The sequence below is a fragment of the Vespula vulgaris genome, chromosome 12 (genome assembly GCF_905475345.1).
Source record: "Vespula vulgaris chromosome 12, iyVesVulg1.1, whole genome shotgun sequence".
In the NCBI taxonomy this organism is placed as follows: domain Eukaryota; kingdom Metazoa; phylum Arthropoda; class Insecta; order Hymenoptera; family Vespidae; genus Vespula; species Vespula vulgaris.
Genome location: NC_066597.1, coordinates 3,867,501 through 3,895,000, shown reverse-complemented (window position 1 = coordinate 3,895,000; position 27,500 = coordinate 3,867,501). Strand labels below are relative to the sequence as shown.

Genomic DNA, 27,500 nt, shown 5'->3' with positions numbered 1-27,500 from the left:
TTACGGAGGACGGTGGTGTTTGCGCCTGTGTGCGATGGAGGCACGCGCGCACGACGCTGACACTCGACTGGCGTTATCTCTCTTTCTCTTTCTCTCTTTCTCTCTCTGTCTCTCTCTCTTTCTCTCTCTTTCTATCTTTCTCTGTCTATCTGTCTCTCTCTGTCTCTCTCAACGATGTTCTCTCGAGTGCACGAAGCAATGGAGATGGGTGAACACGATGAAGAAGAAGAAGAGAGAGAGAAAGAGAGAGAGGTCGGCTTCTCTTACAAAAGGGGTGAGAGAGAGAGAGAGAGAGAGAGAGAGAGAGAGAGGGAACGGTCGCGAGTGTGCGAGTTGCACACGAGGTGGGGTGCCTTTCCGACGAACATGTATATATATATATGTATATATGTGTATATATATATATATGTATATGTATATATATATATATATATATACGTACGTAGTGCAGCACTTGTTGCGCCCGGGCGTCGACCTCGGACTCCGAACCCGAAGCTCCACGCCTCGGACTGCGCTCTCGTCTTCTTCTAGACCGAAAATTTTGCCACGCGCCATATGTGTGTGTATATATATATATATATATATATATATATATATATATGCATATCTCTATCGTTTGGAAGACTTTAAAAAAAGAAGAGAGAAAACTTGAAAAATTCTTCAATGAAACTTCTCAATCATAAGATATTCATATCTGATATATCTTATCGAATCGAATTTGTTTCTCTTTTTTTACTCTTTATATATATATATTCTTTTACATTTTTTATTACACACACTTTCATTATAACTCACGTATACAAATAAATAGTATTCGCCAGAGATCATGTAATTTCTTTGAGTATCTTACCGATCTTATTTCAATCTCAATAAGTACTCACTTATTTAATAATATATTATATACATATATATTTTTATCTATATATAACTATTACGAATACTTGTAACTCACACTCGTAATAATTATCAATACTCGTATATTTAATTATACACACATATATGTATATATACACCCACAGAGAAAGAGAGAAACAAAAAGAGAGACAGATGTTGATCGTAACGAAGCGAATAAAAAGATAAATTCGTAGATTGATTGATCGATGGATCATCGAAACTAAGTTTACCGGAGAGTTGTTTCATTCTTGGAATTCCTGATAATCTCCAGAGCGAAACTCGAGCCGAGTAAGTGCGATTCCTCTGGCACCTCCTCCTCCTTTACCTCCTCCTCCTTCATCTCCACCTCCATCTCTTCCTCCACCCACTCCACCTTCACCTCCCTCTTCTTCTTCTTCTTCTTCTCTTCATCCTTTTTCCTCTTCTTCTTCTTCTTCGTTTCGTAGTACGTATATAGGAGAGAGGTCTGGCCTCCGCCAGAGAGATTTCTTCCTGACCTGACGCAACGTGACATACTTTTGCCTTTACGTCGTCGCGACGATTCCTGAAACACGTCACAACGACGACGACTACGACGACGACGATAACGACGAAGACGAAGACGAAGACGAAGATGAAGAAGACGAAGACGAAGACGAAGAAGAGGAACGAGTAAAATCTTTCTTCGAGTCTTACCAGCAACGTCTGAATTCTCCAACCGAGAGAATACACATTCATCTGCTTACATCCACACCACATACGTGTGTATATATGTACATGTATATATATATATGTACTTATAATATATACATACGTACATACATATATATAAATACGCAAAATACACGTTGAATCCCTCTCTCTCTCTCTCTCTCTCATTCTCATTCTCTCTTTCTCTTCCTCTTGAGTAACGGAATCGAACGTTATCATAGCTACATACACATGTCGTAGTTAGAAATTCATTTTCTCCGCCTGACAACTCGACTTTTCCAGTTTTTCTTCCCATTCCTTCTTTCTTTCCCTTTCTCTCTTTTCACCAACGCAAATAGAACTATGTTGATATAAAAAAGAAAGAATTATAGAGACAGACGAACGAACCAAGAGAGAGAAAAAGAGAGAGACACACATACACACAGACAGAGAAAGAGTAGATATAGAAAAATAGAGTAAAAAAGATAGACGTAGTACGAAATATTATAGAAGTAGAAGTAGAAGTAGAAGTAGAAGAAGAGAAAAGTCTGCGACACCCGGTAGACCGGACGATCCAATTCCTCGGCCATTCGTGGCCGAGCGTACCGCCTCGCCCTCACCTCTTCTCAAGCCTTCACCTCTTACCCTACCACCCTCTCCTCTCTCTATTTCTCTATTTCTCTCTCACTCGCTCTCTTTCGCTCTCTATCATTCTCTCTCTCTCCCTATTTCCCTCTCACTCGCTCTCTTTCGCTCTCTATCATTCTCTCTCTCTCTTTCTCTCTTTCGCTCTCTATCATTTTCTCTCTCCCTCTCTCTTTCTTTCTTTCTCTCTCTCTCTCTCTCTTTCTCTCGCTATACACTAACTCGACCTATCCCAACGACGCGACGTCTTTCTGTAACAGATGACTGTACTATCGAGCACGTCGAATCGCTAACAGTTTTTTTCATCCCCCTTTTACACACCCAACCTTCCTTCTCCTTCTTCCATTTCTTTCTCTCTATCTTTCTTTCTCTTTCTCTCTCTGTCTGTCTGTACGTATGTCTGTCTCTGTCTCTATCTATTTATCTATCTTATTTCTCTGTCTGTCTGTCTATCTCTCCCTCTCCTTCTTTCTCTTCTTCTTCTTCTTCTTCTTCTTCTTCTTCTTCCACTACTACTTCTTCTTCTTCTTCTTCTTTTTCTTCTTTTTACTTCTCTATCCATTCTTCGCATTCTTCTTACTCTTACTTCCACATAATATGTATATATATATATATATTTTGTTTTGTTTTGTTTTGTTTTATTCTTTAAAGATTAGAAATATGAACGAAATGAAATGCGCTCGAGTATCGACTACGTGAGTAACCTCACGTGTCACTATCAACCATTTTTTTTTGTTTTGCTTTCTTTTATTTTTCTGTTTCTTTTTTACTCCTCTTGTTTTTCTTTTTCTATTTCTCAATACCACTATCATACAGTCTGTATCGCTATATAACAGTAAGAGTGATTTCTCCTTTATTCCGGAATCTCGTTTGCTCACCCCCTTTCCTCTAGAAGATGAGATATCTTCTTCTATCTCTTTTCCCTTTCTCTTGTTTCCCATCTCTCTCTCTTTCTCTCCTTTTCTTTCTCTCTCATACGCATATACGCACGTACATATTCATTCACTCTTTCACTCTTGAATATATACTGATGAGGAAGATGACAATTTTGGAGTATCAATGACAACTGAGAATAACAATTGGATTCCGTTATAACGTTGATCATCATTAAAAGAGATGAGATCTCTCTCTCTCTCTCTCTCTCTTTCTCTCTATATATGTTTATGTATCACTATCTATCTCTATTTTTCTATTTCTCTATTTCCCTATCCTTTTCGAAGATATACGAAAGAAGAAGAAATTTACGATTTTGAGTATCAGTAACAAAACCGAGAATACCGTTTTCACATAAGGAACGATTCCTGAGAATGTACGCTAGATAGAAAGAGAGAGACAGAGAAAATGAGAGAGAGAGAGAAAATGAGTGAGAGAGAGAATAAGAGAGAGAGAGGAGAGAGAGGGCAAAGGGCCTGGTCGCGGAAAAGTAACAGTACCTACGAGACTCGCCAACGAAGCTGATATACCCTACACACAACATACATACATACATACATACATACATACATATACACGCATACAAATATCTACTAGACTATATAACATAAGGAGGGTGTGTTGAACATGCTCTATGCTTATATATATAATATAATACTTTCATACATACATACATATATGTATATTTATATACATACATATATACATATATAATCGAATAAGTATATAATAAGCATAATATGTATATATATATATATACACATAATAGAACGTAGACGTATCGTATATGCATATATAAGTTCATACATGTGTTCGTCGTGCAAACGCGTGTGGTTATATATCTCCCTATATTTATATATGTGTGTGTATGTATGTCTATGTCTCTATGTATACGTGTATGTATATGTGTAGAGAGGTCTGGTGGCTGCTCGACTGCCTGCCTCGGGTGCGCTGCCCGGCAGGACGTTGAACCCAGCGCGACTCAACCTGGGGATCATCCGCGAGCACACATAGGGCTCTACTCCCCACCACTTTCCTTTCTGTTACCATCTTTTTCTTTCTCTCTTTCACTCTTGTCTCTCTCTCTTTCTCTCTCTTTCTCTCTCTCTCTCTCTCTCTCTCTCTCTCTTTCTCTCTCTCTGTCTGTTGCTTCGATATTTCGTTCGAGCACGGTGTTCACGCGAAGAGAGGATGAAGGTGGTGCTCCACCTGCGAGAACATTCTCCAGGGGCCGTCGTACCCACCTGCGTCTACCCAATGACGATGACGACTACGAGGATGATGAAGATGAGGATGATGATCGTAATAGTGATGAATAACGATGTTAACGTTATTAGAAAGAGAGAGATAGAAATAGGGAGAAAGAAAAAGAATGTTTTATATAATTTTTGCAAGGTTTTTTGCTGATAAGATTTTGCTTTTGTACGTACTCGTTTATAGAGATTATTGGTAATGATAATAATGATGCTAATGAAAAAGAAAGAGAGCGAGTAAGTTTTATGTAATTTCGAGGTTTTGCTTTGAAAGATCTCGTTTTTTAATGTTTATTTCATCAACATTGTTTCCGATGATGGTGATGATAGAATAGAGAATGAGGGTGAATGATTTTTATGTTATTTAGAAAATGATAATATGATAGTGTTTCGTTTTTCAATGAAAATTATTGATGGCAATTGTGAAAGAGAGAAAAAGAGAGAGAGAGAGAGAGAGAAAGAGGAATGATTAATATTTAATTCGGAAGACATTCTTTTATTCTGATATTAAGATTTATTTTTTTCATGGAAATAATATATAAATAACGATGACGAGGACGATGATTCGATGATAATGAAAAAGAAAAAGAGAGAAAAAAAGAAAGATAATGAAACTTGAGAATGATTGTCGTCTCATTGTTGGAAAGTGGTTTCGAGTGTTGATCATTCAAGATTCCTTTTTCTTATATAATAAATTCTATTTGATTTGATGATAATCATTCGATGTTGAAGATAATGATAATTGAGAAGGAAGAATGACACTCGAGAATGATTGACATTTTATTCTTGAAAAGTGATTAAGAGTGATTAGGTATTGAAATTCGTCTTTTTTTTAATGTGTGTATTTGCAAAAAAAAAAAGAAAACGAAATAAAATAATCATTGATATTATTGCCCGAGGACGACGATAATGGGACAATGATTTTTATCTAATTCGAAAAATCTTTAAGTTGTATCATTATTTTGTGAGAATATATATTTGTTCGATAATAATCATCGATAACAATCAGGATAGCAATATCGATAAAAAAAAAAACAGATATAGCAACAATATTTCCAAAAAAAAAAAAATAATTTCCAACTAATTCGAAAATTCTATCCGATTTCTTTCGCATTAATTTTTACGAACGCATTCGATCATGATATCATGAAAAATGGCGATGATCTAAAAAAAAGAAAAAAGAGAAGAAAGAGATAACAACGAGGACAAAAATATTAACGATTATTTTATTAAGACGAACCAACAAAAAAAAAGCTTGAAAAAATAATTTCCACCGTGTTATAATGAACCAAATCGAAATCTCCCATAAATTTGTCTACTCGATAAATTCATTTGATAAGAATATTAACAAAAAAAATAATAAAAAGAAAAACAAAAAAAGAAGATCATAAATCTCAAGAAAATAATGTCTGAAAACATTCAACAAATTCAAAAAGAAAACCAGGTTATAAATTTATTTGACAAGAAATAAAAAACCATTAACAATCACGACGACGTTAACGTTAACAAAAAAATAGATAACATATTCAATCTTCCTTCAATCCCCCATATAAATAATATCCATCGATTTCAAAAAATAAAAAACTGATAAAAAACACCTTCATAAAATCCTCCAATAAATTTATTAATAAGATATAATAATCAATCCGATGAAATAAACTAAACTATACTAAGCTAAATTAAACTAAACTAAACTAAACTAAAATAAAATAAAATAAAATAAAACAAAATAAAATAAAGTGAACGACAAAAAAAGAAAACAAAAAAGAAGAAGAAGAAGAAGAAGAGAAAGAAAAAAACTGTATAAAAACTAAGAAAAAAAAAAGCAAAGATAGAAAGAAAGAAAGAAAGAAAATCATAGAGTAGGAGGTGGATGAGAATGAGAAGGTTGAGAAGATAGAGCGACCGTTCTGCGTGGCCTCCACCACAGCAACTCTCTCTCTCTCTCTCTTTCTCTCTCTCTTTCTCTCTCTTATTCTCAGCAGTCGCGATCCTAACGGTTCTCTCCGTGGTTCACGCACGTGAACACGTTCTCTCGTTATCTTCTCTCTCCCTACTCTTCTTTGGTGGTACGGAGCGTTACGAGCGCGCGAAAGAAAACGTCCGGAGAATCGGAGGAAAGAAAGTAAAAGAAAAAGTCGAAAGCTGGATTACTACTTTTCTCTCTTTCTCTCTCTCTCTCTCTTTTTCTCTTTCTGTCTTTCTCTTTTTCTCTCTTTCTTTTCGTTCATCTCATAGGCAACGTTTCTAAACTTGCTGTGCTTGAGCTAGAAAGACTGACTCACTCTCTTTCGCGAACACCAGGAAGAAGAAGGAGAAGGAGAAGAAGAAGAAGACGAAGAAGAAGAAGAAGAAGAAAAAGAGAGGATAAGAGAGAAATCTAGAATGTGCAAGAGAGAGAGAGAGAGATAGAGAGAGAGAGAGAGAGAGAGAGAAAAGTGAAGCTGGAAAGGCACACGGCTATCGTAAACACACAGGGGCGGCCCTTTCTTGCCTGAAGTAAATATTCCAGCTGACTCGGCTTTTATACGTTGCGTTAAATCGCCGTAAAACGCGTACGACGACTTTCGAGTGAATGCGGGCGGATGGTTTTAAGAGAGGTGAGTGAGAAAGAGAGAGAGAGAGAGAGAGAGAGAGAGAGAGAGAGAGAGAGAGAGAGAGAGAGAGAGAGAGAGATGGAGGGCGAAGAATAATTTTGATAACTCGTTTTACGACGAACATCTTCCTTTTTCTTTTCTTTTTTTTTTGCTCTCTCTGTTTTTCTCTTTCTTTTTATTTTCTTACGTACGTGACCGACTCGATAAATAAATATATATATATAGTTATATATACTCAGACATACATATGTAACTTTTAAGCTTTTCTTATAAATATCTTTATTCTCTCTCGCAATTTTCTTAAAATAGAAGAGAGAGGATAAAAAAAGAAAAAAAATTCTTCCTTTTTAATTAATTCTATTTCTTCTTTTTTCTGAGATATATCAATTAAATTTAATTAAATTAGATTTTGATTCGATTCGATTCGATATGATTTAATTTGATTTAGTTTTCTCTGTGTGATGTTATAGATTGTATTAATAAATACACTACTAATATATTTTTTCATAAAATATATATCTTCCTTTTAATTTAATTATTCTCCCGATAATGTATGTTAATTAATTTTCAATTTAATTTAATTTTAATTATATCATTCCCTCCGTAGAGTATAAATAAAATATCTTTTTTTTTTTTATAAATTATAAACAAAAAAATATTAATTCTCTTCGAGAAAGAAAGAAGAAGAAGAAGTGGAAGAAAAAAGAAAAAAAAAATGATCGTTATTCAATTTTTATATCTTACATCCATCTTACGTTTCTATCTTTAGTGATCTTTCATTATTCTAAAGACCATAAAAATGACAAATTTTTTATTATCTATAAATAAATAAAAAGAATAAAATGAAAAAGAAAAAATCTTTTAACGTATTATATATATATATATATATATATATATATATATATATATATTGCAGAGTCCTTCATTTACGTTGACTCGAAATATCTTGAAAATATTTTTAATATCTATCAAAGAATATTACTTTATAATCTGCATATATGATTATTTTAACGAAAAAAGAATTAAAAAAAAAAAAAAAAATAAAAAATAAGAGAGAAAAAAAAAAGAAAAGAAAAACGATAGGAGATAATTTTAAATATAGACTTTTAGATCTTACGAATAAATTCTCTTTTCCTTTTGCAAATGCAGGATGAAGGAAAAAAAAACAAAGTATTCAGATGGTTCGAAAGATCCTAGATGATTTTAAATGTCGATAATATCGATTCTACTTCCTTTTTTCGTTTTTCTTTTTTTAGATAATAAAGTAACAAGATTTCCTGATTAGACCTAGATGTCTGGAAAAAAGAACAAAGAAACTAAAAATCCGTATTCGATGAAGAAACTCGAAGAAAAAATAAATCGCAGATGATTAATATCATCTAGAAAGTTTTTCATCCGATCTAGAAACTTTTCATGTTTGTATTATATACGTAGAACGAACCCTAATATATATATATATAAATATATACATACATATATTTTACCATTCTGCAAATATTTTGCATTCCAATTTGTAGAAATATTCGCAGTATCCTAAACAAATCTTATTCTATACGTCAAAGATGCGTATACATGCGTGCATACGCAAGTGTGTATTGTATATGTGTGTGTGTAGGATACATACAACCCTCCCTAAAGATAAAACATTGATATCCCTTTCCTTCATAGTTCCCCACACCCCACTTCTACCCACCTCTCTCTCTCTCTGTATTTCTATTTCTATTTCTATCTCTATCTCTCTCCCTATTTCTATTTCTATCTGTCTCTTTTCCTCACACTTTTTCTTGATTTTCCGTGGAAATCGGATCGGCAGGATAGTGAAAGTAACGTGTGCTCGCGCGCACAAGAAACGCGGAAAGAAACAAAGAAAGGTGGAAAAGAGTGGTCGATCACTTAGCTAGCAAATCAAAGAGAGAGATAGTATACGTGTGTGAGAAAGAGACAGAACACTACATCTCTCTCTCTCTCTCTCTCTATATATATATATATATATATATATATATATATATATATATATCTTTCTTTTACGTTTCTTAAGGTGGATGAAAGTTATCGGAGAAAGCCAATTGGAATCGGACCTCTTGCTCGCACTTGCACGTAAATAACGCTGAGATCGGACGCGTTTGTCGCACCGCCACGTTAGAAACAGAGAGAGAGAGAGAGAGAGAGAGAGAGAGAGAGAAAGAAAGAGAGAGGTTCGAGAAGTGGGGGTACAAGAAGAAGAAGAAGAGGTGGCGGAGAAAGGAAGACAGAGAGAAGGAGAAAGATAGAGAGAGAGAAAGAGGGAGGGTGGTAGAGGAGTTGGGAGGTACAGAGGGAAAGAGAGAGGGAGAGGGAGAGAAAATAAGTGCACTCGTGTGCGATGTGCAGCGTAGAGCAGCTCACCGAGAGCCTTTACGTAACTTTGCAGCGTTCCTCTTTCCGCGCCACGACCGCAGGGCCGCACTTATATTGTTAGTCACATCGATATTTCCGCGATCGACGATATTATTTTCGAATAATGTCCTTTTCTAAATGGCTCTAAACGAAATGAATTCTTTTATTGTTCGTTTGTTCCTTCGTTTGTGTGTTTGTTTGTTTGTTTGTTTGTTTGTTTGTTTGTTTGTTCGGAGTTTTTTCTTTTTTTTTTTTTGCTCTTATCGACGATCGACGAGAAAATTTGAAGTTACATAATAATTTTTCCTTTTCTTCTTCTTCTTCTTCTTTTTTTTTTTATTATCATTAATTGAAACGTACGATTAAAACGTACGTTTAGTATTTATAAGTTTAATACTTAAAAGGATTAATCGCGATAATATATATTCTTGGCTCTTCCTTCCTTTCTTTATTTTTTCTACTTCTTTTTCCTTTTTTAAGGAAATTAAATATGAAGACGAAAATGAGGTCAATTTTGAATTAGAATTCTTCGCTAAGAAGAGTTGACTGAACGGAATCATGCAACAAATATCGCATTGATTTTTAGCGTACAATATTTATTAGACATTTGATTCATTCGAGGATAAATGTTTTTATAAATATTTTGCCGAGTTGCAAATTTCCTATGTAGTCTATATCTAATTAGTTCTATTCGCAATAGTGAAAGTATGAAAAAATGAACATTTTTTTTCCAAAAGTTTGTCAGTGGAAAGTGTCCCAATCATCGATCAATAGTCCTCGAACAAGAATCGCATAAAGTTTTCATTTAATCGTCTTCTGTATCGGATTTTGCATAAAAAGAAAAAGAAAAATTAATGCGAAACATTTCGAGTCGACTGATATCTGATTCTCTCATTAATCGATCATCGATCGATTAATTCTAAATTGAACTCGAAAATAAGAAAATTAAACTTGTTCAAATGATTCGCGATCGATTTAAAAATGAAAATAACGATACTGTCTGTATCTCTCTCCTTTTCTTTCCCCTAATCCATCCTCAAAGAAAGATAAAGTATAGCAAAGAAAAAATTTGCCGGTTCAAATTTTCTCGCTAAATAGTACCGTCAACATGTCGCGTTTTAAACTCGCTCACAAACAATTCGAACTTAAACTTTCTAAATGTTTTAATGATCAAAAAACGAAAAACAAAAAGAGAGGAGAGTAACAACAAAACAATTTACACAGATTGTCCATATACTTTTTTTCTTTTGTCTAAATAATCAAATATATAGAAATAAGAAAAGAAAGTATTTTTGATACTTCTGTTGATTTGAATTTTCCCGCCAAAGAAATTGGACCAATGAACATTATGGCGGGAAGATCGTATTGGTTTCTTATTGAACATTGTCCCTAATATAAGATTCTCGAAAAAAGAAAAAAAGGAAAGAAAAGAAAAGAAGGGAAAAGAAAAAGAATGGACGCAAGTTGTTCCGGTAGACTGGTCGATAATATCGACGTCGCGGTGGCGTAATTTTATGATAAAAACGGGAAGAATGGAGTAGAACATGCGATCGGAAGAAATCGATGCTTCGATAAGATCGTTGCTCGACCAAAGGATCCGATTTATATAGTAGAAATATAAGCAAACTTTCAGAATACGCATATACATGTACACACACACAATATGTGTGTGTATAATATATACATATTCACATAGATAGATAGATAGATAGATAGATAGAAAATCATCGTTTTAATTTAAAACAACTACATATAGTTTGTTTATTCAATATCTAATGAATAAAATATCTATATATCCATATAAATATAAAATGACGTTGTATCAATTTGAAACAAGTATAGTTTGTCCATTAAACGTCTAATGAATGCGTATATGTATATCTAATGACTGCATTATACGTAACGAGGAATACATATGTATATATACCTATCTGTATATAGATACAAAATGACGTCGTTTCAATTTCAAACAAGTATATAGTTTGTTCGTTGAAATAGTAATATTCCGTCATTAAAGAGATTTGAACTTAGATCTTTAAAACAAATACTGATCTTTCCTGGGATACGTTTAAACGAAAGAAAAAAGGAAGAAACAAGAAAAGAAAGAAAAGAAAAATGGGAAAAGAGGAAAAAAAATGGAAGGAAGTTGTTCTCTTGTATTAAATTTTTTTCTTTTCTTTTTCGTTCTCTTTTCTTTCCTTTTTTTTTTTTCTTTTCAAATAATGACAAGAATAAAGCGAGGGATCGATATGATACGCACATTAAATTATAGCTTATAGCAATACTCGTTTTATTTATGACTACACATCGCGTAATTACTTATCTTATCGGTATAGTCGTATAAGTATCGTTGAAGTCACGTAATTAGGTGTCAACGCGATCGCCGGTGTACAATAAGAAACTCTTTCTCTCTCTCTCTCTCTCTCTCTCTCTCTCTCTCTCAGTTTCTCTCTTTTCAACCAATACCAGAAATCGTAGGTTTCTCATTTAAAATACCTTCAAGATCTAATAAGTAAGAGAAAAGATTAGAGAACCTGATTTCAATGTCGATAATAGCAGGTACTCTTAAGTATGTATGCATGTATGTATGTATGTATGTATATGTTTGCAGGCCAAGAAGATCCAGAAAGATCAAAGACGATAGGACGTGGTAAGAAATTCAAAGAGGGATCTAATGTTCTAACGAAAATGCCGAAGATCCTTGGACCGTTAGGAATGCTCTATGAATGCATGGAAAGTAGGATACGTATCAAGGTAGGTCACGAATTTCTGTTTTGTCGATTGTTAAAAAAAGATTTATCTTTACTTCTTTCTTTTTTTTTTTGATCGAACATTTTCTTATCTTCTTTCTTATTTTTCCGTTTTTTCAACGAATATTAAATCATTTGCTGATTTCGATCATTATAGATGATTTGTTCATATTAATATTTATTATATTAGTTGTTTATGTAAGAAATTTTGAAATATATACGATATATATATATATATTTATATAATATTAGTATTATATTATACTACTTTTATAGTGTTATATTGTATCGTACTGTATTGAAAGAATAGAAATATAATATACTTATTTTTAAAACCATTATGTTGTATTTATAGTATTAGATACAGTATTATACTTTATTATAGCATTATACTCTACTTATAGTTTCAATAAAGTACTATACTATATCATAGGAATACTGCAATACTACCAATACTATATCATTAAAATAATACTATAAATATAAATATATCAAGATAAATAAAAAGAAAAAAGAAAGAAATGAAATAAGTAACAATAATACCATTAAAATGATAACTCATATTATCGAACATTCATAAATGGAAAATTATTCGTTTTAACTTAACTGAAAGGAATGAAAAGAAAATTAAACACACATACACAAAATACGATACATAAATATATCGCGATCTATCGAGATCTGATTGCGAGAAATCGACCATGTTATATTTCTCACACATATGAAAAAGAACAAAAGATGAAAAAAAATAATAAAAAGGATAGAAAAAAAAAAATAATAAAAACAAAATGTACAAGTAAAATAAAGTGACAAAAAAGATAAGAAAAGAAAAGAAAAGTACCAAAAAAGAAAAAGAGAGAGACAGAGAGAGACAGAGAGAGAGAGAGAGAGAGACAGAGAGAGAGAGAGAGAGAGAGAGAGAGAGAGAGAGAGAAAAGTTCGTGGGCAGCCCTGAAAGCAACGAATCCAAGAGAACTCGCCTACGCGTGCCATTTCTTCTTCTGACCCCTGGCATTGTGCGCTGGGACTCGCACTTACGTACATATATATATATATATATGTATGTATCTACATTACACGCGACTGACACACTTTCGCGTTTTCGACCAGCGTGGCGCGGCATGGTGCGGCGTGTCGACAAACTCGAAGCTCTAGTGACACGTGCGGCAGCCCTTCGTAAGGGCACCGCACTCAAGGGGGTGGAAAGGGATATTATATACTATGCTACCTAGAAAGACCTATGTGTATACCGTCGATTCTATACTATGCTTTATATATATATATATATATATATATATATATATATATATATATATATGTATATATATAAAGGAGAAAGCAAAACGTTTCTGGGGTCAACACTCGTAGTCATGGTAACTTAGTCAGGAGGGTAAGGGGAACCTTTCGTCATCCCTTGTACCTCTTAAGTTTTCGTTCGAGACGCAAAAAGACAAGGTCGAACGATCTTCTCTCTTCTTCCAAAGGAAACACGAATAATCGGGAACCTTCGTCCCTTTTTTTTCCTTTCCTTTCCTTTTCTTTTCTCTTTTTTCTTTTTCTTTTTTTTTTCCTTTTTCTTCTTCTTCTTTTCTTTTCTATTTCTTTTTTTTTTTTTTTTTTGATCAAATAGTTTCATTCTTTTCTTTCTCTTCTTTTTTTTTTTATATCTTCGTTGTATTATTAGTTGGTTATAATAGTTATTAGTAAATTTATTTCAGGGAATATTCCTGAGTTTATTTTTATCAGTTAATCAATCAATTGATTGATTGATTGATTGATTCATTGATTCATTCATTCATTGATTCATTAATTCATTCACTTATTTATTTATTTATCTATTTAATTATTTATAGGTTCTCTTTTATACATCGTAATTTTAGATATCTTCTTTCTTCGTTTTTTTTTTTTTTACGGAAAAGATAATTTTCATTTTATTTTTATTTCATTTTGATTTTATTGTTAATTAGTTTCAAACGTATTGTGTATCGAATCGAGCTAAAAAAGAAAGGAAAAAGGTATTCGATTATTGATTCCGTTTTAAATTTAAATAAAGTTTTTAAATTTTAAATAAGTATTTAAATGTAAAATTTCGACAGAATATTTTATGTATATGTATATATATATATTTCTTCCTTCTCTCTCGCTCTCTCTCTCTCTCTCTCTCTCTCTCTCTCTCTTTTTCTTTTTTTTTTTTAGTAAACCTTCTTTTGTACAAAATATCCTGTTTATTTATCGGAGCAAAAAATATTTTTTGTTTCATTGACTTTCCATTGACTTTATATATCTCTTTTTGAAAGAACAACATCGATTCACAATTTAATCACAGATATTACGGATACCTTTCGAAAAAGAAAAAAGAAAAAGTAAAAGTAAAAGAAGGATTAACTAAGAGCTCATTAAAAATATCTAGTTCTATTTCAAATGAGCTATTTCGATCGTCAATAAGAAAGCAAATCGAGAGAAATCCGATGTTGCGTTACCGGTTAAATAGCAAACAAAAAATAATAAAAAAAAAAAAAAACAAAGAAAAAAGGACAAGAAAAAGAAAAACAACGAAGCCTAAAAAAACAGAAAAAGGTGGAAAAATAATGATAAAAAAAGAAAAGAAAGAAAAAGAAAGAAGAAACGATTGTAAAGATTTGGTATGATGATTGATTCCGTTTTCCGCTTTTAAAATCCAGTTCTTCTAGATTTGGAAGTCCGGCTGGTCGAGCTCGCTAGCTGGAAATCGATTGCTAACTTTCCAAACTCCGTTTATTCTTACTAAGAAACGCATTAAAGGAAAGAAACAGAGAGATAGAAAAAGTGAGAGAGAGAGAAAGAGAGAGAGAGAGAGAGGGATAAGAAGACATTCCAAATGATATCTGTCTATATACATTTATATTTATCGTTCGTGCTATCATTAACGATGTATATATGATCGATAAAAAATAAAAAAATTAAAAATTAAAAAAATAAAAAAAAAAGAAAGAAAGAAGAAAAAAGAATTAAAAGAGAAAGAATATTGTCTAAAACGAGTGCTATTTTTCCTTGTCGTTTTTTTTTCTGTCTCTCTCTCTCTCTCTCTCTTTCTATATCTTTTTCTCTCTCGCTCGACTAATTAGATATTAGTGACGAAACAGAGGCATAGAAAGGAAAAGAAAAAGAAAACTCAATAAAAGGATCGCCATTTTTTGTTGTTGTTTTTCTCATCTCTCTCTCTCTCTCTCTTTCTCTCTTTTTCTCTCTCTTTCTTTTTCTTTCTCTTTCTCTTTCTCTTTCTTTCTTTTTTAGTCGACCCAATTCTTTTCACGATCGCGTTCCTTCCCATTTCCGATTTAAAAACAGGTTCCATAATTAGAATCCATTAAAAGATCGTACATGCGACAATGACGAGCGTAACTCGGCTTGATTAATTACCTTCGTTAACTTTCGTCGTTAGTTAGTAGAGCGAGATACATATACATATACATTTACATTACATATACATACATACATACATACATACATACATACATACATACATACATACATACATACATACATACATACATACATACATACATACATACATACATATATATATATATATTCGTAGGATCGTTATTTCATTGGTCAATATATTTTTTCTCTCTCTTTCTTTTTCTCTTTCTCTCTTTTTTTCTTTTTTTTTTCTTCTTCTTTTTTCTATGTAAAATCATGTAAGATCATCATCGGTCTTATCCTTGAAGGTATAGCCTAATCGTTCGTCGTCGTCAACGAGAAGCCATTTGCATCCGGAAAGAGGACTCTTTACGATCGGTAAAAGACGATCGCTTGACCTTCAAAGACTCGTCTCACCAACGAAGAAAGTTCTTTCCTTGAAAGGGACACCTCTCTCTTTCTTACTCTTTCTACTTGTTCACATGTTCTCATCCCCAATTGCGTACGATATTATCACGAAACGATTGAATCATTATGTAACTTCAAAATTTAATACCGTACTCCGATTCAATATCTTCTTTTTCTTCTTCTTTTTTTTTTTCTTTTTTATTTCTTGACCAATCTATCTTCAGCGACCTACATTATGTGTATTAGAAACTATGTTTTTTTCCTTTTTTATTTTTTTACTCTGCACTCGAATGTTATAATATTAAATGATAAATAATTGTAATCATTCATGTCGTAATTTTTTCTTTCCTTCTTTATTTTTTTCTTTTTAACGAATATCAAAAATTAAAATCTTTTTAATAAATGATGAATAATATGTGGAATAACGATAATAAATAATATCATTTATGCCGTACTTTCTTTTCTTTAATTTCTTTTTTCTTTTCTTTTTTTAAATAAATATTTTAACGATCGTGAAAAAGAGATATAGAATGTTGGATACGCATTTGAATAATATTAAATATAGTTGTTTATTAATTGGTGATTTAATTTATTAATCGGTTCGCTTTGAATCACGACGTGACCTATTAGAACCGTCTTTTTAATCGTTACGCGAATATAAAATAATGATGAATTTTTTAATCGACGGATATCGACGTTTGATTTAATTCTTAAGGAAAATTATTTTCATACGATCGTTATTGTGATACCAAGAAGAAAATGATTATGCGATGTTTTAATAGTTTTCCATTTTCATCTTACGCCGCGTTTGATTTATTAAAAAGAAAAAGAAGAATTTACAAAATCTTTACGATCGTCGGCAAGAAAGAAAAAAGAGAAAAAAAAATTAAACGTTTTATTAATATTATTTAATAATTGATTCTCTCTTTTTTCTGTTTTCTCAAAGCCACTTACAAATGACTTACTAGATTGTTTTTCATTTATTATTCTAATACGAAGTATAATAACGACTCTTACGTCATTACGACCGATTCATATCAATTATATTGTAAAAAAAAAAAAAAAAAAAAAAGAAAAATACAAAACAAAAAAGAAAAAGAAGTTCGTACGTTCGTCAGGAAGTTAAAATAATTCAATGCATTTGTACAATAACGATTAAACAATCGAACTAAATAATTAAATCGGGATTTTAATTTCGAACGAATTAAGTCATCATTATTAAAACTATTTCATCTTATCCGAATAGAAAAATTCATTTTATTTTCAATCGAATTATATTTATATCTTTTTCTAAATAAAACTAAAAGAATTTATTAAGCATACACACACACACACACACACACATAATATAATATAATATCGGCTTTCGAAAAATACGATTTTCTAGAATATCAATCTACCGATGAAAAAGGATCCTTCGATCTCCGTGTCCAGAGATCCTTTTAGAATCGTGTGAGTTAACGATCAAGAAGATAGATAGATGGTCCTTGAAAAATCTCGACTTGCTCTATGCGACGATAAAGGCGATCTTGCTTGCGTATGTCGTCCTTCGAACGATCGAATCTTCTTTCTCGTTGGATCGAGCAAGGATGGATCGTAAAAGAATCTTAAGGATTCCTTAGAATCGATTTCAAGTTAATCCACAATAACGCCTTGCTTTTCCTCAATGGCGTTAACTGTGACAAGTATAGAGAGACGGACATATACATAGACATTTACACATACATGCATATACACATAAACGTAGACGTAGACGTAGACGTAGACGTAGACGTAGATATATATATACGTATATTAAATTTCTAAGATCGTGGATCTATCGAAGGCACGCGACGACGAGTCACGCACGAACACACGCTCACGCGTGAGCAGCATCGAATACTACTTCGATGTTCTCTCTCTCTCTCTCTCTCTCTCTTTCTCTTTGTTTTTTATCTCTCTTTATCATTATCTCTATCTATCTTTATCTCTATCTATTTCTTGCAATTAGTTTTCATTGCGACAATGGCGTTCATAGGTAGTACGTAGTATACCAACGCGAAAGGCATTGACAGGGGCCTTGCCACGACAACTATACTTCCGCGTATCAGGCTGCTGTATATATATATATATATATATATATATATATATATATATTCTATCTTTCTCTCTCTCTCTCTCTATATATATATATATATATATATATATATATATATATATATATATATATATATATAATAAGAATGATTTTTGTCGTTTAAATCGATCTTTGTCTTTTCTTTTTACTATCTTTCTTTCTTTCTTTCTTTCTTTTTCTTTTTCTCTTTCTCTCACTCTTTCCACCCTCCAACCCCTTTCTCTCCTTTTTTTTCTTTTATTTTTTTCTCTTATTTTTTTCTCTTATTTTTTTTTCCTTTTACCGAGAACTCGAAACAACCTTCTCTTGGTATTTTCGTTATTCCGAATACGTTTCGAGGTTCCTTCCTTCGAACAGCAGCTGCGAATATAATTGTCTACCGATTTCACCTCGACTCGTATTATCTTCCTTTCTCTCTCTCTCTCTCTCTCTCTCTCTCTCTCTCTCTCTCTCTCTCTCTCTTTATATATATTTCTTTTCTTTTCTTTTTTTCCTCATTCTCTTATTCTCTCTCTTTCTTTTTATTATTTTCTGAGGAAAAGATACATTTTTTGAAGAAAAGACACACGTTGTATGTATTTCTAATATTCCAACAATTAATAATTCAATTATATTCCCTTAATTAATTATCAACGAAACGTTATATTATACAACTTGTTATATATTTTATTCTTTTCGTCTTTTCTTTCTTTTTTCTTGTTTTTTTTTTTTGTTTTATATCGTACTTCGAAAGAACTTTGTTCCTTTTCTTTTTTTTTCTTTTCTCTTTTCTTCTTTACAACTCTTTGATAAATCGATTTTGATGAACGATCGGTCTAATTTTGTTTTCAAATTAAGGTTTACACTAGAAACGCACGTGGCGTGCGAGGACACGTGGAAGCGTACGTGGCTGCCTTTGATAAACACTGGAATCTTGCACTGGAAGATTGCTTCGAGGTTTGGACACGTAAACGCAAAAGGAAAGCACCTGCTGCACTCGGTAACGTTTTTTATTTTATTTATTTCATTCTCTTTCTCACTTTCTTTCATTTTTTCTTTTTTTTTTCTGTACCCTTCCTCCATAGGCTTTCTTTTTTATTTCGTACGTTACTTCAACGAAGACTCGTCAAATATTAAAATGTTTCATGAATCTTATGTTCGTAAGAAATTATTAAAATACGATCACTCGAGTAATTTTTTTTACGTAATAAACGTAAAAAAAAAAAGAAAAAAACAATATCACAGTTTGTCGCATACATCCCAATCTAAATTCGTTAACAATCCGTCATTTTTCTTTCCTTCATTATTATCATTCATCTATACGAAATTCGCTTATGCGAATTATTCCCTTCCAAATTATGCCAAACGTTTGTTGCAATTTATTTCTACGATAAATAACGATAAAAGTTCGATAAGATATTCGATCGTTACTTTTGATCGCCATTTTTTTTTTTCTTTTCAATCATTCTCATTAATCTTCCGAAAAATATTAATATTAACGTGGCTGTGTGTGTGTGTATATATATATATATATATGCATGTACGTGCATATGTGTTCTTTTTCGAATTATGCAAATGCCTAGTAAAATATGCATAGTTGCGCAATTAAAAATAAAAATTTTTTTTAGAGTTAGATTTTCAATAATCCGTTAACGTCGCCATCTTTTTCTCTTCCTTTTTTTTCTCTTTCTTTTTTTTTCATCCTTGCATTGATCTCTCTCATTCAATGACTATTCTCATAAACGTGTAGTAGATACGTATGTATGTATATGTGATGTTTCGAGTTATGCAAATATGTCTGGCAATATAGTTATGCAATGGAAAAATAAAAATAGTTAGATTCTCAGTAATTCGTTAACATCGCCATCTTTTTCTCTCTCTCTTTCTTCCTTTTTCTCTTTTTTCTTTCTTTCTATCTTTGCATTGATTTCTCTCGTTCAATAACTATTCTCATAAACGTATAATAATAACAATAATGATAATAATAATAATAATCCAATAAATATTATAAATTCGTTAGTATTATATTCTTGTCGAATAGTTAACATCTTCTTTAACTTCTTCTCCTTCTTATTTTAATCTTTTTATTGATCAACGAACAATCATATATATACACGCACTCACACACGTGTACTTGTGTGTATGCTTTTGTATTTATATACATATACACACATATATATATATATATATACGTGTGTGTTTATGTGTATGCATACATTCGTAATGCAATGAATCAGATATCATTGGGATGCTAATCGGGTTTATAAAAAGTTACGGTTGAGAACCGTAACCTCCGACATTTGCTAGACGAGTATTCTGCCATGGCGTGATTCGACAGATCGATCGGCCGATACGGCCCTGGAAAAATCGAACCACGCTTTGGAACATGGCGATATACATATATATGTACATACGTATGCGCTAGAAGAAACAACGAGAAGCGCGCGTGCAACCAAGGCTGATATCGTGCCAAGGAATCCTCTTTTTAATGACTTATGGTCGTTGTTACAAAAAATATTAACTTGACTTTACCTTTAATGTCAATGGAAAGAAAGAGAAAAAAGGAAGACAGAAAAAAAGAAAGAAAAGGCAAAAAAAATATATTGCAGTAGGATTGTCGCATGAATTTTGGTTTTTCTTTCTTTTTTTCTTTCTTTCTTTTTTCTCTATTTTTTTCTTTTTTTTGGTGTTTCTTCAATACTTTTGCAAAGTAAATTGTATCGTTGTGTCGCGTGTTGTAAATGAATAAATAATTCGAAATATAAGGAACGTTCGTAATTAAATAATTTAATTTTTACGAATTTTTATTTTGTTCGTATCTGTTGGATTTGTATTATTTAATTTATTGCGTGCATTCTTGTTAATATCGAATAAATTGCATATATTTCATTACGCGATAAATAATTTAATAAATATTTGTGTGCGTCTGTGTGTATACACTTGTTCATACATTAATTCTTTACTGTAATACTTTATATAATCATAATATGATTTTTTATATGAATGTATAATTATTAAATTCTGAATAAAAATAATAGAAAAAAAAGAAAAAAAAACGATAATCCAATTAGTACGTAAAAATAATTTGCAATTATCTATTAAATAATAAATCAATAAATCTAATAAATGAATTGGATGGATAAATGATTATTACATATGAAATGAATTTCAAATCGATATCGAGAATCGTGTAAAAATAATTTTTGCATACGATCCTCGTAATATTCTTTTTTTGAGGAAAATAAAAATATGTATCTGTACAAAGGATTGTTAGTAAAATTATTATCACGAGTATAGATTTCAACGGGAAATATTCATTGTTTTATTTTTATCCTAATGCGTTACACCTGTCATCAGCGATATCAGTAAAGCAACTATGGCAATTCGTCATCCTAAGGCCATAACGATCTATTACTACTACTATTTCTACAACACTATACTGCTATAACGAGCTCTCATTAATATACCTTGTGAATATATATATCTACATAGTAAAATATAAGTATATGGAATTAGTATAATATCCAGTAATTTTTTAGACATTAAATCGCATAATAATAAATGCATAAATGATATAAGTAATATTATTAATTATATTAAACATCTAATTTATTATTTCAATATATTTTTAATATAATTTCAATAAATTGATGTATAAATTTTTAATATTTCATATCTAAATAAAAAATTATTCTTCTAAAAAACTTTTCTAAAAAACTATTATTTCTTACAAAGTATTTTAACATATTAAATAATTATTAACCAATTGATTATTATTATTATATATATATATATACACACGCGTACACACACACATATATATACACGTACGATGTACGTATATATATACGTACATACATCATACATGCATACATATATACATACATATATATTTATATTAAAATATTTAACGAATTTTGTATCGCATAGTAAAGTTGTGCATTCTCTTTCGATTCACGCCATTCCTCCTCTTTCTCTTCCTCCTTCTCCGACTCCTTTTATAACGTTATTCCACTGACCTCGAAATACTATAATCTTTCACGCACACGCACGCACATGGAGCTTATCTTTCCTCGCGGATTTCGTATATCAATGAGAATATGCGCTAGACGTGCTACCGTTAATCGTAAACAATGTTTAATGCGTTACGATAAACCACAAAGTATTCTGCATTTATAACCTCGCTTATTTGTTTTAAAATAAAGAAAAAGACCAACAAAAAAAGAGAAGAAAAAAAGGAAAAAAAAAAGAAGGAAACGAGATAAGTTCGCATATCTGTTTTCTTTTTTCTTCTTTAAAACAAAAAAAAAAAAGAAAAACTAAATACACACGCACGTATATAGTATTGCATTTATATAGTATATACATCTGTTTGACACATATACGCATACACGTAGAGAAACATACATGCACGTTACTCATAAATACTTCATATTTCATATTTTCGAAGGTATACAATTTTTAATTAAATTGAACAGATCAAAAAAACGAAAAAAAAAAGACAGAGAGAGAGAAAGAAAAAAGAAAAAAAGATCTTGACTCGCGTTATTTGCATAGTTTTCTGTTAAATCACTTTCACAATCACGGGGACATTTAAACGTACTTGGCATTCACTTCCTTGACTCGTGCATGTACCTACATACATATATATATATACACACACATATGTACACACACACACACACACATTAAATATGGATATATAGAGATAATAGTGTATCTATGAGAAGAGACACGCATATATTCTTGATCTTTCGACCAGTGGTGGTCTGACCATGAATGACTCTTACCACTGCTATAGTAGAAAGAAATAGAAAGACTTTACGTTCTCGCGTCCTTTAACCTTGTATTATACGGTGGCACCCTTTCCTTCAATCAAATGATCCATAGATATAAAGTTATCTTTTCGTTATCGTTATCTTTTTGCAACACGTTATACGATACAAGGTTAAACCCTAACATGTATATATATATATATATTTATTTATTTATTTAGCACGGAAGTCCTATCGCATTTCCTTTTGAATTCCTGTTAGAATTTTTCCAATCTGACGTTTCACTTGTTGCTTCCTTTTTCTTCTTTTTTTTTCTTTCTATTTATTTAATTATTTATTTATTTTTAAATCACTGTTACTTCGCGTATCAGTTATGAAAATATAAATGGAAAATTATATGAAAAGAAAGAATGAAAAAAAAAAAGAAAAGAAAGAAAAAGTTTTTCTAGTATACGAAAGATTCGTGACATTTGTCGATTCGATCGTAGCTTTCCTTTTTAATTAAAATTTTTGTTCGAGTTCAATGATCGAAATAATTTCTTTTTCATTTTTTTTATTTTTTTATTTTTTCCTATCGATAAAAAAAGAAAGAAGAGATATATTATATTCGTCATATTCTGTATTTGTTCGTTCAGTCGTTAATTTCATTTCGATTTTATCTTCGTTGATATTTTTTAAACGAATCTAACGCGGAATATAATTTTTATTTTTATTTTCAACCATAGCAAAAAAAAATCAAAAATAAAAGAAAGAAAAAAGAATAGGAGAGAGAGAGAGAGAGAGAGAGAGAGAGAGAGAAATACATATCCGATATTTTTATTTATTTATTCGCCATTATTTGTCCGTCCAATTGTTTTATCCGATAGTCGACGTTTTTAATTCGATTAAAAGATAAAAAATAATTCTTTCATTATTTTTTCAGATGAAAAAAAAGAAAGAAAAAGGAAGAGAATATTTTGTTGCGACTACATCGCAACAGTCTTTCTTATTTTTTTTCTCTTTCTTTCTTTCTTTTTTTTTTTGTTTTCTTCACAACAGTAGCTCGTCCTTGATTGATCACTCTCGATTCAAATTCCATTATATCTCTTCAATTTATCCAAGATAAAATCAATCGCGTAACCTTTTCGATCATTTTATGGACTCGCGAGCGCTAGGTGTGCGTGCGTTTGCGCGAATAATAAAATATTTAAACGCAATGAAACATTTCACACGTAAACATAAACCAACGAAACAAAATCCGAAATCCGAAATTCAAAATCCGTAACCCGTGATCCAAACTCGAGTCCAAACCAATCTGAATTAAAGTGAATCGATCGGAAACGTTAAAGCAAAGATGTAAAATATTATTCGTGGGACAAGAAAAGAAATAAAAAAATAAATAAATAAATAAAAGAAAGAAAAAGAAGAAAAAAGAAATAAAAAATGAGAAGAAAAAGTAAATAAAATAAAAGAAAGAGAAAGAAAAAAAAAAAGAAAAGAAAAGAATAAAAGAGTCTTTGATCCGTTGTATATATCGAGCTAAGGGATACACATCCCGAGGTCGAACCTTAACTGCAGGGCAAGGACCGACCTTGACTACGAACGTGGTTGCTATGTTCGATATAAGAGATCCACGTTTCCCTCTATCTATCTCTCTCCATCCATCCCTCTCTCCGTCTCTCTATCTCTCTCTCTCTCTCTTTCTCTCTTTCTCTCTTGCTCCTTTTCTTTCCCCGAATGTCTTCTTCCTTTGTACTTCCTCTCCCTTTTCTCCGCCTATACCTTTCGTTTGGCGCGTGCCCTACAACCTTCCAACGTCTCGCGTTTTCATTCATTGACTTAGAATCCCTACGAGGAGTCACGCTTCTTGACCTTCGTTTTGTAACTACATATATACTACACGTGTATGTGCGCGTATATGTATGTATATGTGTATGTGTATATATATATATATATATGTGCAGTGTTTTTCAAATTACGTTAAGCGGAATAGCAGCGTTTAATTAAAAATCAATAAGTGTGTCGTGAAAAATTATGAAAATAAAAATTTGTAATTACTTTGTTTTTCCTTTCCACATAATTCAAATTAGCGAAATAATAAATGTCCCTTTTGTTATCTCGACTATTTTTCATTTTCTTGTTTCATTCATTTATTATTATACGCTATATATCACTGTACTGTATATACGTCAATATATCTATAAAGCGATGACAGTCTTCTAATTACAATTTCAAGATCATTTTTAAGTATTTCGTTCATAAGTAAAAGTTTCATATATGTTGATATATGGTATATTCATAAATAGATAAGTTATCTTATTCAATTGTATAACTTATTCTTCTAATATAGCTTAATGTTCAATATATATATATATATATATATATATATCCGTTCGTATATTGATCTAATTGTCTAATTCTATCCTAAAAAAATCTATACATACATACATACATAAATATATATATATATATATGTGTGTGTGTATATGAATATATAGATCCCTTATCGATATGAAAAAAAGAATTACGAAATACGGAAATCGCGAAAGGCGCAGAAACTCGGTTGGCCTACTGACGTACTTCGGAGTATCCTGAGGGGTCGAGAGGTCGTTGATACGTAGAGAGCTGGGAGTGTGCTGGCAGGCAAGACGACCTTGAAGACCACCAGTCCCCAGGATCGATGTCTGCCTCGTACACGTGTCTCGACGCCTCCACCTCTTTTTTCCCTCCCCCTTCTCCTACTTTACCCCTGATCCTTTTGCTTTAGGATCCACCCTTCGTCCTCCCTCTATATTTCCCCACTTTTGTCTCTCTCTCTCTCTCTCTTTCTCTCTCTTTCTTTTTCTCTCTATTTGCCTTTGTCTTTCTCTTTCTCTCTTTCTCTCACTTTCTCCCTCTCTTTATCTCTACCCCCACCCCTTTCACCGGCCACTGCTCTCTTCATTCCTCTTTCTTCTCTCTCAACCTCCCCCAATTTTCATGCTTACTTTATAGACACACATGCCAGCACATAAACAAGCTTTCGAATCCTACCGGGCCGCGAAAATCTAAAAATAAACACGAGGAAGACATTTTGTTCGTACGTACGTGCAATCGTTGGATCATTTTGTATAAACTTTTATCAAAAGTTCAAGGACTGACTGAAGAGAAAAGATGGAACCAAAGAAAAATGTGAATCATATATATATATATATATTTACATACATACACGTATATACTGCATGTATGTATGTATATATATATATATATATATAGTATATTTTTAAGATTGATACAGGAACAACAAGATTAAATTTCTTTTCATGATTTTTTTTTTCAAGAAATCCTTCCGAAAATAAATCGGTAAAAATGACGATGAGAAAATATTTTCAATGCATTAATCATGGTTACTCTTAACTTGTCAGATACTAAGGAGAAGGAAAAGACGACGAGGATGATGACTATGACGATGATGATGAGGGAAAAAGAACAAGAAGAAGAAGAAGAAGAAGAAAAAGAAGACGAGCTAAAAGAGGAAGAAAAGAAAAAGAAGGAGGAGAGGGAGAAGAGGAGGACTACTACCTTCGTTCCTAAGGTAGTCTTGAAGAAGATCGAAGGAAAGACAGAGACCTTGGAGAGGCACGTGCCACAAATGTTATTGAGGGGAGAACAGGTCGCCATAATTGTCAAAATCAATTGAGTTAGTACACGTAGGTACTACCTACGCTACGTACTACGCATTTTCTTTCATCTTTGTTATATATCTGTCTACGTTATTTTATAACTTTTTATACCGATATTTATGACGAATGAAATCGAAGATTAAAAAAAAAAAAAAAAAAGAAAGAAAAAGATATTCGAATACAAAGCGTTCGCAATATTTATTATCGCCGTAATATTGACGTTATTTTTATATATAGTTTTTTTTTTATTTTTTATTTTTATTTCTTTTTCATTTCATTGTCCTCTTTTCCTTTAGGAAATAGCTATTATTTACGTTATTTACGTCTTTTAGTAGAAATTTTTCGTGCACGTGGTATTTGCGTAATCCTATTATTCTTTTTTTCCTTTTTTTTTCTTTCTTTTTTTTTTTCTTTCATTTCGATCGACAATGCAAGGAGAGGGAACATTGTTCGACACGGTATCTAGTAATCGTTCGAAGAAATATTTAATATTGATTATCGTATAATCCCTTCGATCCTGGTTTTTTGTTTTTTCTTTCTTTCTTTTTTTTTTCCTTATTTCGATCGATAATACCGAGGGAGAAGAATATTGTTCCGCGATCCAGTAAAATTTCAAAGAGACATTCAATATTTATTATCACGGTCTATTTATCCTTTAATCGCATTTTTGTTTTCTCTTTTGATTTCTTTCTTTTTTCTTTTTATAACAATCGATAATGCAAAAGATGGGGAAATATTATTATTCGACGATCTCACGATAAAATCTCATGGATATATTCACATCATACGTATAAATATATAATATTTATTTATTTACTCGCTAATATTCCTTCAATCCCAAGTTCCTTTTTCCTCAATCTATTTTTCTATTCGGATTTCGCTAAAACTAGGAATTAAAAATAATCCGATAGAGTAAAATATTCGCGAGATGTTCACTCGCGTTTGGATGCAAGGATTTCAGTGATATAAAAAAAAAAGAGAGAGAGAGAGAGAGAGAAACATTAAAAAAAAAAATAGATAAATAAAATAAAAAAACAAAAAGAAAGATAAAAGAGTAGAACG

At 31.7% G+C, this 27,500-nt stretch overlaps 2 protein-coding genes across 5 annotated transcripts in view; one reads left to right on the top strand and one right to left on the bottom strand.

Moving 5' to 3' along the window:
• Positions 1-26,607, top strand: part of LOC127068201 (U7 snRNA-associated Sm-like protein LSm11) — a 29,209-nt gene extending 2,602 nt beyond the window's left edge. Inside the window, exons 3-5 of the mRNA XM_051004017.1 lie at positions 11,979-12,121; positions 18,881-19,022; positions 26,181-26,607. Coding sequence (XP_050859974.1) covers positions 11,979-12,121; positions 18,881-19,022; positions 26,181-26,455 — 560 coding nt within the window. The 3' untranslated portion in view covers positions 26,456-26,607. The remainder of the gene's footprint in view (positions 1-11,978; positions 12,122-18,880; positions 19,023-26,180) is intronic.
• Positions 1-27,500, bottom strand: part of LOC127068243 (ecdysone-induced protein 74EF) — a 216,380-nt gene that overhangs the window by 146,693 nt on the left and 42,187 nt on the right. The gene's annotated exons all lie outside the window — the stretch shown is intronic.